Genomic DNA, 15,191 nt, shown 5'->3' on the forward strand with positions numbered 1-15,191 from the left:
CTCTGCCCTCATTCTGTCCCACACTCTGCCCTCATTCTGTCCCACACTCTGCCCTCATTCTGTCCCGCACTCTGCCCTCATTCTGTCCCACACTCTGCCCTCATTCTGTCCCGCACTCTGCCCTCATTCTGTCCCACACTCTGCCCTCATCCTGTCCCACACTCTACCCTCATTCTGTCCCACACTCTGCCCTCATTCTGTCCCACACTCTGCCCTCATTCTGTCCCACACTCTGCCCTCATTCTGTCCCGCACTCTGCCCTCATTCTGTCCCACACTCTGCCCTCATTCTGTCCCACACTCTGCCCTCATTCTGTCCCGCACTCTGCCCTCATTCTGTCCCGCACTCTGCCCTCATTCTGTCCCGCACTCTGCCCTCATTCTGTCCCACACTCTGCCCTCATTCTGTCCCGCACTCTGCCCTCATTCTGTCCCGCACTCTGCCCTCATTCTGTCCCACACTCTGCCCTCATTCTGTCCCACACTCTGCCCTCATTCTGTCCCGCACTCTGCCCTCATTCTGTCCCACACTCTGCCCTCATTCTGTCCCGCACTCTGCCCTCATTCTGTCCCACACTCTGCCCTCATTCTGTCCCACACTCTGCCCTCATTCTGTCCTACACTCTGCCCGCACTCTGTCCCACACTCTGCCCTCATTCTGTCCCGCACTCTGCCCTCATTCTGTCCCGTACTCTGCCCTCATTCTGTCCCACACTCTGCCCTCATTCTGTCCCGCACTCTGCCCTCATTCTGTCCCTCATTCTGCCCTCATTCTGTCCCACACTCTGCCCTCATTCTGTCCCACACTCTGCCCTCATTCTGTCCCGCACTCTGCCCTCATTCTGTCCCACACTCTGCCCTCATTCTGTCCCGCACTCTGCCCTCATTCTGTCCCACACTCTGCCCTCATTCTGCCCCACACTCTGCCCTCATTCTGTCCCACACTCTGCCCTCATTCTGCCCCACACTCTGCCCTCATTCTGTCCCACACTCTGCCCTCATTCTGCCCCACACTCTGCCCTCATTCTGTCCCACACTCTGCCCTCATTCTGTCCCACACTCTGCCCTCATTCTGTCCCACACTCTGTCCTCATTCTGTCCCGCACTCTGCCCTCATTCTGTCCCACACTCTGCCCTCATTCTGTCCCGCACTCTGCCCTCATTCTGTCCCACACTCTGCCCTCATTCTGTCCCACACTCTGCCCTCATTCTGTCCCGCACTCTGCCCTCATTCTGTCCCGCACTCTGCCCTCATTCTGTCCCGCACTCTGCCCTCATTCTGTCCCGCACTCTGCCCTCATTCTGTCCTGCACTCTGCCCTCATTCTGTCCCGCACTCTGCCCTCATTCTGTCCCACACTCTGCCCTCATTCTGTCCCACACTCTGCCCTCATTCTGTCCTACACTCTGCCCTCATTCTGTCCCACACTCTGCCCTCATTCTGTCCCACACTCTGCCCTCATTCTGTCCCGCACTCTGCCCTCATTCTGTCCCGCACCCTGCCCTCATTCTGTCCCACACTCTGCCCTCATTCTGTCCCGCACTCTGCCCTCATTCTGTCCCGCACCCTGCCCTCATTCTGTCCCACACTCTGCCCTCATTCTGTCCCACACTCTGCCCTCATTCTGTCCCGCACTCTGCCCTCATTCTGTCCCGCACCCTGCCCTCATTCTGTCCCACACTCTGCCCTCATTCTGTCCCACACTCTGCCCTCATTCTGCCCTCATTCTGTCCCGCACTCTGTCCCACACTCTGCCCTCATTCTGTCCCGCACTCTGTCCTCATTCTGTCCTACACTCTGCCCTCATTCTGTCCCGCACTCTGCCCTCATTCTGTCCCGCACTCTGCCCTCATTCTGTCCCACACTCTGCCCTCATTCTGTCCCACACTCTGCCCTCATTCTGTCCCACACTCTGCCCTCATTCTGTCCCACACTCTGCCCTCATTCTGTCCCGCACTCTGCCCTCATTCTGTCCCACACTCTGCCCTCATTCTGTCCCGCACTCTGCCCTCATTCTGTCCCACACTCTGCCCTCATTCTGTCCCACACTCTGCCCTCATTCTGTCCCGCACTCTGCCCTCATTCTGTCTCACACTCTGCCCTCATTCTGTCCCACACTCTGCCCTCATTCTGTCCCGCACTCTGCCCTCATTCTGTCCCGCACTCTGCCCTCATTCTGTCTCACACTCTGCCCTCATTCTGTCCCACACTCTGCCCTCATTCTGTCCCACACTCTGCCCTCATTCTGTCCCGCACTCTGCCCTCATTTAGTCCCACACTCTGCCCTCATTCTGTCCCGCACTCTGCCCTCATTCTGTCCCACACTCTGCCCTCATTCTGTCCTACACTCTGCCCTCATTCTGTCCCACACTCTGCCCTCATTCTGTCCCGCACTCTGCCCTCATTCTGCCCCGCACTCTGCCCTCATTCTGTCCCGCACTCTGCCCTCATTCTGTCCCACACTCTGCCCTCATTCTGTCCCGCACTCTGCCCTCATTCTGCCCCGCACTCTGTCCTCATTCTGTCCCGCACTCTGCCCTCATTCTGTCCCACACTCTGCCCTCATTCTGCCCCACACTCTGCCCTCATTCTGTCCCACACTCTGCCCTCATTCTGTCCCGCACTCTGCCCTCATTCTGTCCCACACTCTGCCCTCATTCTGTCCCACACTCTGCCCTCATTCTGTCCCGCACTCTGCCCTCATTCTGTCCCACACTCTGCCCTCATTCTGTCCCGCACTCTGCCCTCATTATGTCCCGCACTCTGCCCTCATTCTGTCCCACACTCTGCCCTCATTCTGTCCCGCACTCTGCCCTCATTCTGTCCCGCACTCTGCCCTCATTCTGTCCCGCACTCTGCCCTCATTCTGTCCCACACTCTGCCCTCATTCTGTCCCGCACTCTGCCCTCATTCTGTCCCGCACTCTGCCCTCATTCTGTCCCGCACTCTGCCCTCATTCTGTCCCACACTCTGCCCTCATTCTGTTCCGCACTCTGCCCTCATTCTGTCCCGCACTCTGCCCTCATTCTGTCCCGCACTCTGCCCTCATTCTGTCCCACACTCTGCCCTCATTCTGTCCCACACTCTGCCCTCATTCTGTCCCACACTCTGCCCTCATTCTGTCCCGCACTCTGCCCTCATTCTGTCCCACACTCTGCCCTCATTCTGTCCCGCACTCTGCCCTCATTCTGTCCCGCACTCTGCCCTCATTCTGCCCCTCATTCTGTCCCACACTCTGCCCTCATTCTGTCCCACACTCTGCCCTCATTCTGTCCCACACTCTGCCCTCATTCTGTCCCACACTCTGCCCTCATTCTGTCCCACACTCTGCCCTCATTCTGTCCCACACTCTGCCCTCATTCTGTCCCACACTCTGCCCTCATTCTGTCCCACACTCTGCCCTCATTCTGTCCCACACTCTGCCCTCATTCTGTCCCGCACTCTGCCCTCATTCTGTCCCACACTCTGCCCTCATTCTGTCCCACACTCTGCCCTCATTCTGTCCCACACTCTGCCCTCATTCTGTCCCACACTCTGCCCTCATTTTGTCCCACACTCTGCCCTCATTCTGTCCCACACTCTGCCCTCATTCTGTCCCACACTCTGCCCTCATTCTGTCCTACACTCTGCCCGCACTCTGTCCCACACTCTGCCCTCATTCTGTCCCACACTCTGCCCTCATTCTGTCCCGCACTCTGCCCTCATTCTGTCCCGTACTCTGCCCTCATTCTGTCCCGTACTCTGCCCTCATTCTGTCCCACACTCTGCCCTCATTCTGTCCCGCACTCTGCCCTCATTCTGTCCCTCATTCTGCCCTCATTCTGTCCCACACTCTGCCCTCATTCTGTCCCACACTCTGCCCTCATTCTGTCCCGCACTCTGCCCTCATTCTGTCCCACACTCTGCCCTCATTCTGTCCCGCACTCTGCCCTCATTCTGTCCCACACTCTGCCCTCATTCTGCCCCACACTCTGCCCTCATTCTGTCCCACACTCTGCCCTCATTCTGCCCCACACTCTGCCCTCATTCTGTCCCACACTCTGCCCTCATTCTGCCCCACACTCTGCCCTCATTCTGTCCCACACTCTGCCCTCATTCTGTCCCGCACTCTGCCCTCATTCTGTCCCACACTCTGCCCTCATTCTGTCCCACACTCTGCCCTCATTCTGTCCCGCACTCTGCCCTCATTCTGTCCCGCACTCTGCCCTCATTCTGTCCCGCACTCTGCCCTCATTCTGTCCTGCACTCTGCCCTCATTCTGTCCCGCACTCTGCCCTCATTCTGTCCCACACTCTGCCCTCATTCTGTCCCACACTCTGCCCTCATTCTGTCCTACACTCTGCCCTCATTCTGTCCCACACTCTGCCCTCATTCTGTCCCACACTCTGCCCTCATTCTGTCCCACACTCTGCCCTCATTCTGTCCCACACTCTGCCCTCATTCTGCCCCACACTCTGCCCTCATTCTGTCCCACACTCTGCCCTCATTCTGTCCCGCACTCTGCCCTCATTCTGTCTCACACTCTGCCCTCATTCTGTCCCACACTCTGCCCTCATTCTGTCCCGCACTCTGCCCTCATTCTGTCCCGCACTCTGCCCTCATTCTGTCTCACACTCTGCCCTCATTCTGTCCCACACTCTGCCCTCATTCTGTCCCACACTCTGCCCTCATTCTGTCCCGCACTCTGCCCTCATTTAGTCCCACACTCTGCCCTCATTCTGTCCCGCACTCTGCCCTCATTCTGTCCCACACTCTGCCCTCATTCTGTCCTACACTCTGCCCTCATTCTGTCCCACACTCTGCCCTCATTCTGTCCCGCACTCTGCCCTCATTCTGCCCCGCACTCTGTCCTCATTCTGTCCCACACTCTGCCCTCATTCTGTCCCGCACTCTGCCCTCATTCTGTCCCACACTCTGCCCTCATTCTGTCCCGCACTCTGCCCTCATTCTGCCCCGCACTCTGTCCTCATTCTGTCCCGCACTCTGCCCTCATTCTGTCCCACACTCTGCCCTCATTCTGCCCCACACTCTGCCCTCATTCTGTCCCACACTCTGCCCTCATTCTGTCCCGCACTCTGCCCTCATTCTGTCCCACACTCTGCCCTCATTCTGTCCCACACTCTGCCCTCATTCTGTCCCGCACTCTGCCCTCATTCTGTCCCACACTCTGCCCTCATTCTGTCCCGCACTCTGCCCTCATTATGTCCCGCACTCTGCCCTCATTCTGTCCCACACTCTGCCCTCATTCTGTCCCGCACTCTGCCCTCATTCTGTCCCGCACTCTGCCCTCATTCTGTCCCGCACTCTGCCCTCATTCTGTCCCACACTCTGCCCTCATTCTGTCCCGCACTCTGCCCTCATTCTGTCCCGCACTCTGCCCTCATTCTGTCCCGCACTCTGCCCTCATTCTGTCCCACACTCTGCCCTCATTCTGTTCCGCACTCTGCCCTCATTCTGTCCCGCACTCTGCCCTCATTCTGTCCCGCACTCTGCCCTCATTCTGTCCCACACTCTGCCCTCATTCTGTCCCACACTCTGCCCTCATTCTGTCCCACACTCTGCCCTCATTCTGTCCCGCACTCTGCCCTCATTCTGTCCCACACTCTGCCCTCATTCTGTCCCGCACTCTGCCCTCATTCTGTCCCGCACTCTGCCCTCATTCTGCCCCTCATTCTGTCCCACACTCTGCCCTCATTCTGTCCCACACTCTGCCCTCATTCTGTCCCACACTCTGCCCTCATTCTGTCCCACACTCTGCCCTCATTCTGTCCCACACTCTGCCCTCATTCTGTCCCACACTCTGCCCTCATTCTGTCCCACACTCTGCCCTCATTCTGTCCCACACTCTGCCCTCATTCTGTCCCACACTCTGCCCTCATTCTGTCCCGCACTCTGCCCTCATTCTGTCCCACACTCTGCCCTCATTCTGTCCCACACTCTGCCCTCATTCTGTCCCACACTCTGCCCTCATTCTGTCCCACACTCTGCCCTCATTTTGTCCCACACTCTGCCCTCATTCTGTCCCACACTCTGCCCTCATTCTGTCCCACACTCTGCCCTCATTCTGTCCTACACTCTGCCCGCACTCTGTCCCACACTCTGCCCTCATTCTGTCCCACACTCTGCCCTCATTCTGTCCCGCACTCTGCCCTCATTCTGTCCCGTACTCTGCCCTCATTCTGTCCCACACTCTGCCCTCATTCTGTCCCGCACTCTGCCCTCATTCTGTCCCTCATTCTGCCCTCATTCTGTCCCACACTCTGCCCTCATTCTGTCCCACACTCTGCCCTCATTCTGTCCCGCACTCTGCCCTCATTCTGTCCCACACTCTGCCCTCATTCTGTCCCGCACTCTGCCCTCATTCTGTCCCACACTCTGCCCTCATTCTGCCCCACACTCTGCCCTCATTCTGTCCCACACTCTGCCCTCATTCTGCCCCACACTCTGCCCTCATTCTGTCCCACACTCTGCCCTCATTCTGCCCCACACTCTGCCCTCATTCTGTCCCACACTCTGCCCTCATTCTGTCCCGCACTCTGCCCTCATTCTGTCCCACACTCTGCCCTCATTCTGTCCCACACTCTGCCCTCATTCTGTCCCGCACTCTGCCCTCATTCTGTCCCGCACTCTGCCCTCATTCTGTCCCGCACTCTGCCCTCATTCTGTCCTGCACTCTGCCCTCATTCTGTCCCGCACTCTGCCCTCATTCTGTCCCACACTCTGCCCTCATTCTGTCCCACACTCTGCCCTCATTCTGTCCTACACTCTGCCCTCATTCTGTCCCACACTCTGCCCTCATTCTGTCCCACACTCTGCCCTCATTCTGTCCCACACTCTGCCCTCATTCTGTCCCACACTCTGCCCTCATTCTGCCCTCATTCTGTCCCGCACTCTGTCCCACACTCTGCCCTCATTCTGTCCCGCACTCTGTCCTCATTCTGTCCTACACTCTGCCCTCATTCTGTCCCGCACTCTGCCCTCATTCTGTCCCGCACTCTGCCCTCATTCTGTCCCACACTCTGCCCTCATTCTGTCCCGCACTCTGCCCTCATTTAGTCCCACACTCTGCCCTCATTCTGTCCCGCACTCTGCCCTCATTCTGTCCCACACTCTGCCCTCATTCTATCCCGCACTCTGCCCTCATTCTGTCCTACACTCTGCCCTCATTCTGTCCCACACTCTGCCCTCATTCTGTCCCGCACTCTGCCCTCATTCTGTCCCGCACTCTGCCCTCATTCTGTCCTACACTCTGCCCTCATTCTGTCCCGCACTCTGCCCTCATTCTGTCCCGCACTCTGCCCTCATTCTGTCCCACACTCTGCCCTCATTCTGTCCCGCACTCTGCCCTCATTTAGTCCCACACTCTGCCCTCATTCTGTCCCGCACTCTGCCCTCATTCTGTCCCACACTCTGCCCTCATTCTATCCCGCACTCTGCCCTCATTCTGTCCTACACTCTGCCCTCATTCTGTCCCACACTCTGCCCTCATTCTGCCCCGCACTCTGTCCTCATTCTGTCCCACACTCTGCCCTCATTCTGTCCCGCACTCTGCCCTCATTCTGTCCCACACTCTGCCCTCATTCTGTCCCGCACTCTGCCCTCATTATGTCCCGCACTCTGCCCTCATTCTGTCCCACACTCTGCCCTCATTCTGTCCCGCACTCTGCCCTCATTCTGTCCCGCACTCTGCCCTCATTCTGTCCCGCACTCTGCCCTCATTCTGTCCCGCACTCTGCCCTCATTCTGTCCCGCACTCTGCCCTCATTCTGTCCCGCACTCTGCCCTCATTCTGTCCCACACTCTGCCCTCATTCTGTCCCACACTCTGCCCTCATTCTGTCCCGCACTCTGCCCTCATTCTGTCCCACACTCTGCCCTCATTCTGTCCCGCACTCTGCCCTCATTCTGTCCCGCACTCTGCCCTCATTCTGTCCCACACTCTGCCCTCATTCTGTCCCGCACTCTGCCCTCATTCTGTCCCGCACTCTGCCCTCATTCTGCCCCTCATTCTGTCCCGCACTCTGCCCTCATTCTGCCCCTCATTCTGTCCCACACTCTGCCCTCATTCTGTCCCGCACTCTGCCCTCATTCTGTCCCACACTCTGCCCTCATTCTGTCCCACACTCTGTCCTCATTCTGCCCCACACTCTGCCCTCATTCTGTCCCACACTCTGCCCTCATTCTGCCCCACACTCTGCCCTCATTCTGTCCCGCACTCTGCCCTCATTCTGCCCTGCACTCTGCCCTCATTCTGTCCCACACTCTGCCCTCATTCTGTCCCGCACTCTGCCCTCATTCTGTCTCACACTCTGCCCTCATTCTGTCCCGCACTCTGCCCTCATTCTGTCCCGCACTCTGCCCTCATTCTGTCCCACACTCTGCCCTCATTCTGTCCCGCACTCTGCCCTCATTCTGTCCCGCACTCTGCCCTCATTCTGCCCCTCATTCTGTCCCGCACTCTGCCCTCATTCTGCCCCTCATTCTGTCCCACACTCTGCCCTCATTCTGTCCCGCACTCTGCCCTCATTCTGTCCCACACTCTGCCCTCATTCTGTCCCGCACTCTGCCCTCATTCTGTCCCACACTCTGCCCTCATTCTGTCCCACACTCTGTCCTCATTCTGCCCCACACTCTGCCCTCATTCTGCCCCACACTCTGCCCTCATTCTGTCCCACACTCTGCCCTCATTCTGTCCCGCACTCTGCCCTCATTCTGTCCCGCACTCTGCCCTCATTCTGCCCCTCATTCTGTCCCGCACTCTGCCCTCATTCTGCCCCTCATTCTGTCCCACACTCTGCCCTCATTCTGTCCCGCACTCTGCCCTCATTCTGTCCCACACTCTGCCCTCATTCTGTCCCACACTCTGTCCTCATTCTGCCCCACACTCTGCCCTCATTCTGTCCCACACTCTGCCCTCATTCTGTCCTGCACTCTGTCCCACACTCTGCCCTCATTCTGTCCCACACTCTGCCCTCATTCTGTCCCACACTCTGCCCTCATTCTGTCCCGCACTCTGCCCTCATTCTGTCCCACACTCTGCCCTCATTTTGTCCCACACTCTGCCCTCATTCTGTCCCACACTCTGCCCTCATTCTGTCCCGCACTCTGCCCTCATTCTGTCCCACACTCTGCCCTCATTCTGTCCCACACTCTGCCCTCATTCTGTCCCGCACTCTGCCCTCATTCTGTCCCACACTCTGCCCTCATTCTGTCCCGCACTCTGCCCTCATTCTGTCCCACACTCTGCCCTCATTTTGTCCCACACTCTGCCCACATTCTGTCCCACACTCTGCCCTCATTCTGTCCCGCACTCTGCCCTCATTCTGTCCCACACTCTGCCCTCATTTAGTCCCACACTCTGCCCTCATTCTGTCCCGCACTCTGCCCTCATTCTGTCCCGCACTCTGCCCTCATTCTGTCCCACACTCTGCCCTCATTCTGTCCCACACTCTGCCCTCATTCTGTCCCACACTCTGCCCACATTCTGTCCCACACTCTGCCCTCATTTTGTCCCACACTCTGCCCTCATTCTGTCCCGCACTCTGCCCACATTCTGTCCCACACTCTGCCCTCATTCTGCCCCACACTCTGCCCTCATTCTGTCCCACACTCTGCCCTCATTCTGTCCCACACTCTGCCCTCATTCTGCCCCACACTCTGCCCTCATTCTGTCCCACACTCTGCCCTCATTCTGTCCCACACTCTGCCCTCATTCTGCCCCACACTCTGCCCTCATTCTGTCCCACACTCTGCCCTCATTCTGTCCCGCACTCTGCCCTCATTCTGTCCCACACTCTGCCCTCATTCTGTCCCGCACTCTGTCCTCATTCTGTCCCGCACTCTGCCCTCATTCTGTCCCACACTCTGCCCTCATTCTGTCCCGCACTCTGCCCTCATTCTGTCCCACACTCTGCCCTCATTCTGTCCCACACTCTGCCCTTATTCTGTCCCGCACTCTGCCCTCATTCTGTCCCACACTCTGCCCTCATTCTGTCCCGCACTCTGCCCTCATTCTGTCCCGCACTCTGCCCTCATTCTGTCCCGCACTCTGCCCTCATTCTGTCCCACACTCTGCCCTCATTCTGTCCCGCACTCTGCCCTCATTCTGTCCCACACTCTGCCCTCATTCTGTCCTGCACTCTGCCCTCATTCTGTCCCACACTCTGCCCTCATTCTGCCCCACACTCTGCCCTCATTCTGTCCCACACTCTGCCCTCATTCTGTCCCACACTCTGCCCTCATTCTGTCCCACACTCTGCCCTCATTCTGTCCCACACTCTGCCCTCATTCTGTCCCACACTCTGCCCTCATTCTGTCCCACACTCTGCCCTCATCCTGTCCCACACTCTGCCCTCATTCTGTCCCGCACTCTGCCCTCATTCTGTCCCGCACTCTGCCCTCATTCTGTCCCACACTCTGCCCTCATTCTGTCCCACACTCTGCCCTCATTCTGTCCCACACTCTGCCCTCATTCTGTCCCGCACTCTGTCCTCATTCTGTCCCACACTCTGCCCTCATTCTGTCCCTCACCCTGCCCTCATTCTGTCCCTCACACTGCCCTCATTCTGTCCCACACTCTGCCCTCATTCTGTCCCACACTCTGCCCTCATTCTGTCCCTCACCCTGCCCTCATTCTGTCCCGCACTCTGCCCTCATTCTGTCCCTCACCCTGCCCTCATTCTGTCCCACACTCTGCCCTCATTCTGTCCCACACTCTGCCCTCATTCTGTCCCGCACTCTGCCCTCATTCTGTCCCGCACTCTGCCCTCATTCTGTCCCACACTCTGCCCTCATTCTGCCCCGCACTCTGCCCTCATTCTGTCCCGCACTCTGCCCTCATTCTGTCCCACACTCTGCCCTCATTCTGTCCCACACTCTGCCCTCATTCTGTCCCACACTCTGCCCTCATTCTGTCCCGCACTCTGCCCTCATTCTGTCCTACACTCTGCCCTCATTCTGTCCCACACTCTGCCCTCATTCTGTCCCGCACTCTGCCCTCATTTTGTCCCACACTCTGCCCTCATTCTGTCCCACACTCTGTCCTCATTCTGTCCCACACTCTGCCCTCATTTTGTCCCACACTCTGCCCTCATTCTGTCCCACACTCTGTCCTCATTTTGTCCCACACTCTGCCCTCATTCTGTCCCACACTCTGCCCACATTCTGTCCCACACTCTGCCCTCATTCTGTCCCGCACTCTGCCCTCATTCTGTCCCACACTCTGCCCTCATTCTGTCCCGCACTCTGCCCTCATTCTGTCCCGCACTCTGCCCTCATTCTGTCCCGCACTCTGCCCTCATTCTGTCCCACACTCTGCCCTCATTCTGTCCCGCACTCTGCCCTCATTCTGTCTCACACTCTGCCCTCATTCTGTCCCACACTCTGCCCTCATTCTGTCCCGCACTCTGTCCTCATTCTGTCCCGCACTCTGCCCTCATTCTGTCCCGCACTCTGCCCTCATTCTGTCCCTCACACTGCCCTCATTCTGTCCCACACTCTGCCCTCATTCTGTCCCACACTCTGCCCTCATTCTGTCCCTCACCCTGCCCTCATTCTGTCCCGCACTCTGCCCTCATTCTGTCCCTCACCCTGCCCTCATTCTGTCCCACACTCTGCCCTCATTCTGTCCCGCACTCTGCCCTCATTCTGTCCCGCACTCTGCCCTCATTCTGTCCCGCACTCTGCCCTCATTCTGTCCCACACTCTGCCCTCATTCTGTCCCACACTCTGCCCTCATTCTGTCCCGCACTCTGCCCTCATTCTGTCCCGCACCCTGCCCTCATTCTGTCCCACACTCTGCCCTCATTCTGTCCCACACTCTGCCCTCATTCTGTCCCACACTCTGCCCTCATTCTGTCCCACACTCTGCCCTCATTCTGTCCCGCACTCTGCCCTCATTTAGTCCCACACTCTGCCCTCATTCTGCCCCACACTCTGCCCTCATTCTGTCCCACACTCTGCCCTCATTCTGTCCCACACTCTGCCCTCATTCTGTCCCGCACTCTGCCCTCATTCTGTCCCTCATTCTGCCCTCATTCTGTCCCACACTCTGCCCTCATTCTGTCCCGCACTCTGCCCTCATTCTGTCCCGCACTCTGCCCTCATTCTGTCCCGCACTCTGCCCTCATTCTGTCCCACACTCTGCCCTCATTCTGTCCCACACTCTGCCCTCATTCTGTCCCGCACTCTGCCCTCATTCTGTCCCACACTCTGCCCTCATTCTGTCCCACACTCTGCCCTCATTCTGTCCCGCACTCTGCCCTCATTTAGTCCCACACTCTGCCCTCATTCTGCCCCACACTCTGCCCTCATTCTGCCCCACACTCTGCCCTTATTCTGTCCCACACTCTGCCCTCATTCTGTCCCACACTCTGCCCTCATTCTGTCCCGCACTCTGCCCTCATTCTGTCCCACACTCTGCCCTCATTCTGTCCCACACTCTGCCCTCATTCTGTCCCACACTCTGCCCTCATTCTGTCCCACACTCTGCCCTCATTCTGTCCCACACTCTGCCCTCATTCTGTCCCGCACTCTGCCCTCATTCTGTCCCGCACTCTGTCCTCATTCTGTCCCACACTCTGCCCTCATTCTGCCCCGCACTCTGCCCTCATTCTGTCCCGCACTCTGCCCTCATTCTGCCCCACACTCTGCCCTCATTCTGTCCCGCACTCTGCCCTCATTCTGTCCCACACTCTGCCCTCATTCTGTCCCACACTCTGCCCTCATTCTGTCCCGCACTCTGCCCTCATTTAGTCCCACACTCTGCCCTCATTCTGCCCCACACTCTGCCCTCATTCTGCCCCGCACTCTGCCCTCATTCTGTCCCGCACTCTGCCCTCATTCTGCCATACACTCTGCCCTCATTCTGTCCCACAGTAGACTTGGCATTTGGACTATGGGGCATGATATGGCTTCCAAATTTGATGATGCCCATTAGGACTATGTTTCGATAGGAGAAATGTCTTTCTTCTCCTAGTACTTCCCCACCTAACTCCATAGAGCTGAGAGAGAAGTTAGGGACTGCTCTTGTACTCAGACTTTAAACCTGACAAGTTCAGACAGCATTGCTTTAGAGAAAACCTATAACCCGATCAAACAACCCATCGCAGCTCAACAGCGTCTCCTAAATTGAACGTGGGAGAACAAAGGGCCGGGGATTGATTGTAGAGTGTTAGGAGCCGGGGAAAAGGCTCACTCTCGCTTCATTCCCAGAATTCCACTGGGCTGTGTTTCTATGGCTCTTAACATATTGGGTCAGTTGCGAGGGTAACTTCTCATGAGATAAAGGGGGAATTCTGTTGTAATCCACTGAGAAACCGATATGTGGCCCGGAATGGGGGTGGGTACTGTTGTGGGTGAATGACTTGTGTAATAGGTTGAATGAGGTGAAAATGATGGTGATATCCTCACTAAATGTTTGTTAACAGTTATAATTTAGTTTCCTTTCTTTTTTCCCCCTACATCAGCTAGAAGAGGAGGCCAACACTAGAAGCTTAAAGGTGACATGCCCTTATTGCAAGAATGTTGCCACTACACCGGGACGCCCATAGCACTGACCGGAGACGGTATCTGACCGGAGCCAGTCTCATAAGAGCGCGTTTATTATTGATCACAAAGCCAGGCCTGTGACAGGGGAAATCACTCCTGCGGACAAAGTGTACTAGTTGCAGTGGCATATTTAAGGGGTCACATATGGGCAATTGATGCTTTTTTACGCAAATGACCCTTTAAAACATGTTTGAAATGAGTTTTTAAACATGGTGAGCTGAGACTTGGGAGGGGTTAGGTTACCTCGGGCTGCTCCCTTTGTATGATATCACTGTGTGTACTACAAGAGTTTGCACAGGCAGATCTCCCCCTCCCCTTATCTGTATTGGTTTCTGATAAGGACAGGGTGGGATAAGGGGAAAGAAAACAGTTAATTCACAAACACCCTAACCCCATTCAGGGGTCCCCTAAGAAAGGGAATTTGTATTTAATTTCCACTAAGAAAGGGGACCAAACATGTGCTTTTAGCGTAGTTATATTAGTTTCAGGAGGCAAATTAGAGGGTTAAATTATTCACATAAAGTAGTTTTTTTTTGTCTGGCCACATTGCATCATAACTTAAAGCTGCAGTTCAGTCAATATCCTGCATGTGTGGTTTTTTTAATAAATTAAATAAATTTAATAAAAAATCCTTTTAGCATTTTCTGTTTTTAAAAAAACAACTTTGAAAGACCAATTTTCTTGTATTCTATTTTAACAGCCATTTGCTAAGGCACCGCCCCTTCATGTCCTGTCACAAGCCCTGGCACACCCCTTTCTCAGCCCTGCCCTCCCTCTTGCACATGTCAGTGCAGGAGTGCTCATGAATATTCATAAGCTTCCACTGACGGACTGAAGCAGATTATAAACAGATCTCTTCACTAATTATGTCACCAAATTTCGCCGATCAATACATGGAGAACGAATTGACCGGCAGCTATACAGTTCTTTAGGTAATTAGAGATTGCCCACATGAAACTATTGAAGTAAAAAAATAAAAAAAATAAAAAAGACTGAACTGCAGCTTTAAAGCTGGAGACCAAGCAATATCCTACATGCGGGCTTTTTAAAAATAAATCAGTTCTGTACTATGAGAAAATACTTGTAACATTTAAAAAAACTGACATTTTTAATGTATTATAATGTAACAAACATTTTTAGTTTCTATAGCAACCATTTACAAAGTCACATCCCCTTCCTCTTCAGAAACAGGCTCTGGCACACCCCTTTTTGAGCCCTGCCCTCTCTCTAGCAGTGCACCAATTGTATCAAGTGACTGCCTGGTCACATGATCTTCCCCACAGAACTTTGTGATATTGATATGCAAATGCATTCCACTGACTGCAGAATACTCCTCTGCAGCCATTTAGTGAGCCCCCATACTGATTCTTTGCTGATAAATCACAGGAGAACGGAACATTGGCAACTTAGCGAATTACTTATCATTGTGTGGATTGTATTGATGCACATATTAAAGGGGAAACAACAGCTTGGACGGCTGCTTTAAATCTCGGTTCATTTACATTTCTTGTCCTCATTCCCTGCACCATGTGCCTCATATACTTCAATAGTCTCTTATTGCAGGAAGAATCATTCAATAGCTTTTTTTTTCTGTCCTGTTTAGCATTTTTTTCTCTCTTAACTCTGGCAAAGTAATGTAGTGAAA

General features: G+C 55.4%; 1 protein-coding gene across 2 annotated transcripts in view; it reads left to right on the forward strand.

The window, feature by feature from the left end:
* ZNRF3 (zinc and ring finger 3) overlaps window positions 1-15,191 on the forward strand; it is a 330,193-nt gene that overhangs the window by 297,110 nt on the left and 17,892 nt on the right. The window contains exon 4 of one of the 2 annotated variants that reach the window (XM_075568060.1): window positions 13,465-13,497. The exons of the other annotated variant lie outside the window; for it this stretch is intronic. Within the exon in view, the coding sequence (XP_075424175.1) occupies window positions 13,465-13,497 (33 nt within the window). The remainder of the gene's footprint in view (window positions 1-13,464; window positions 13,498-15,191) is intronic. 2 annotated transcript variants of the gene reach the window in all.

Source organism: Ascaphus truei, chromosome 13, assembly GCF_040206685.1.
Source record: "Ascaphus truei isolate aAscTru1 chromosome 13, aAscTru1.hap1, whole genome shotgun sequence".
Taxonomy (NCBI): Eukaryota; Metazoa; Chordata; class Amphibia; order Anura; family Ascaphidae; genus Ascaphus; species Ascaphus truei.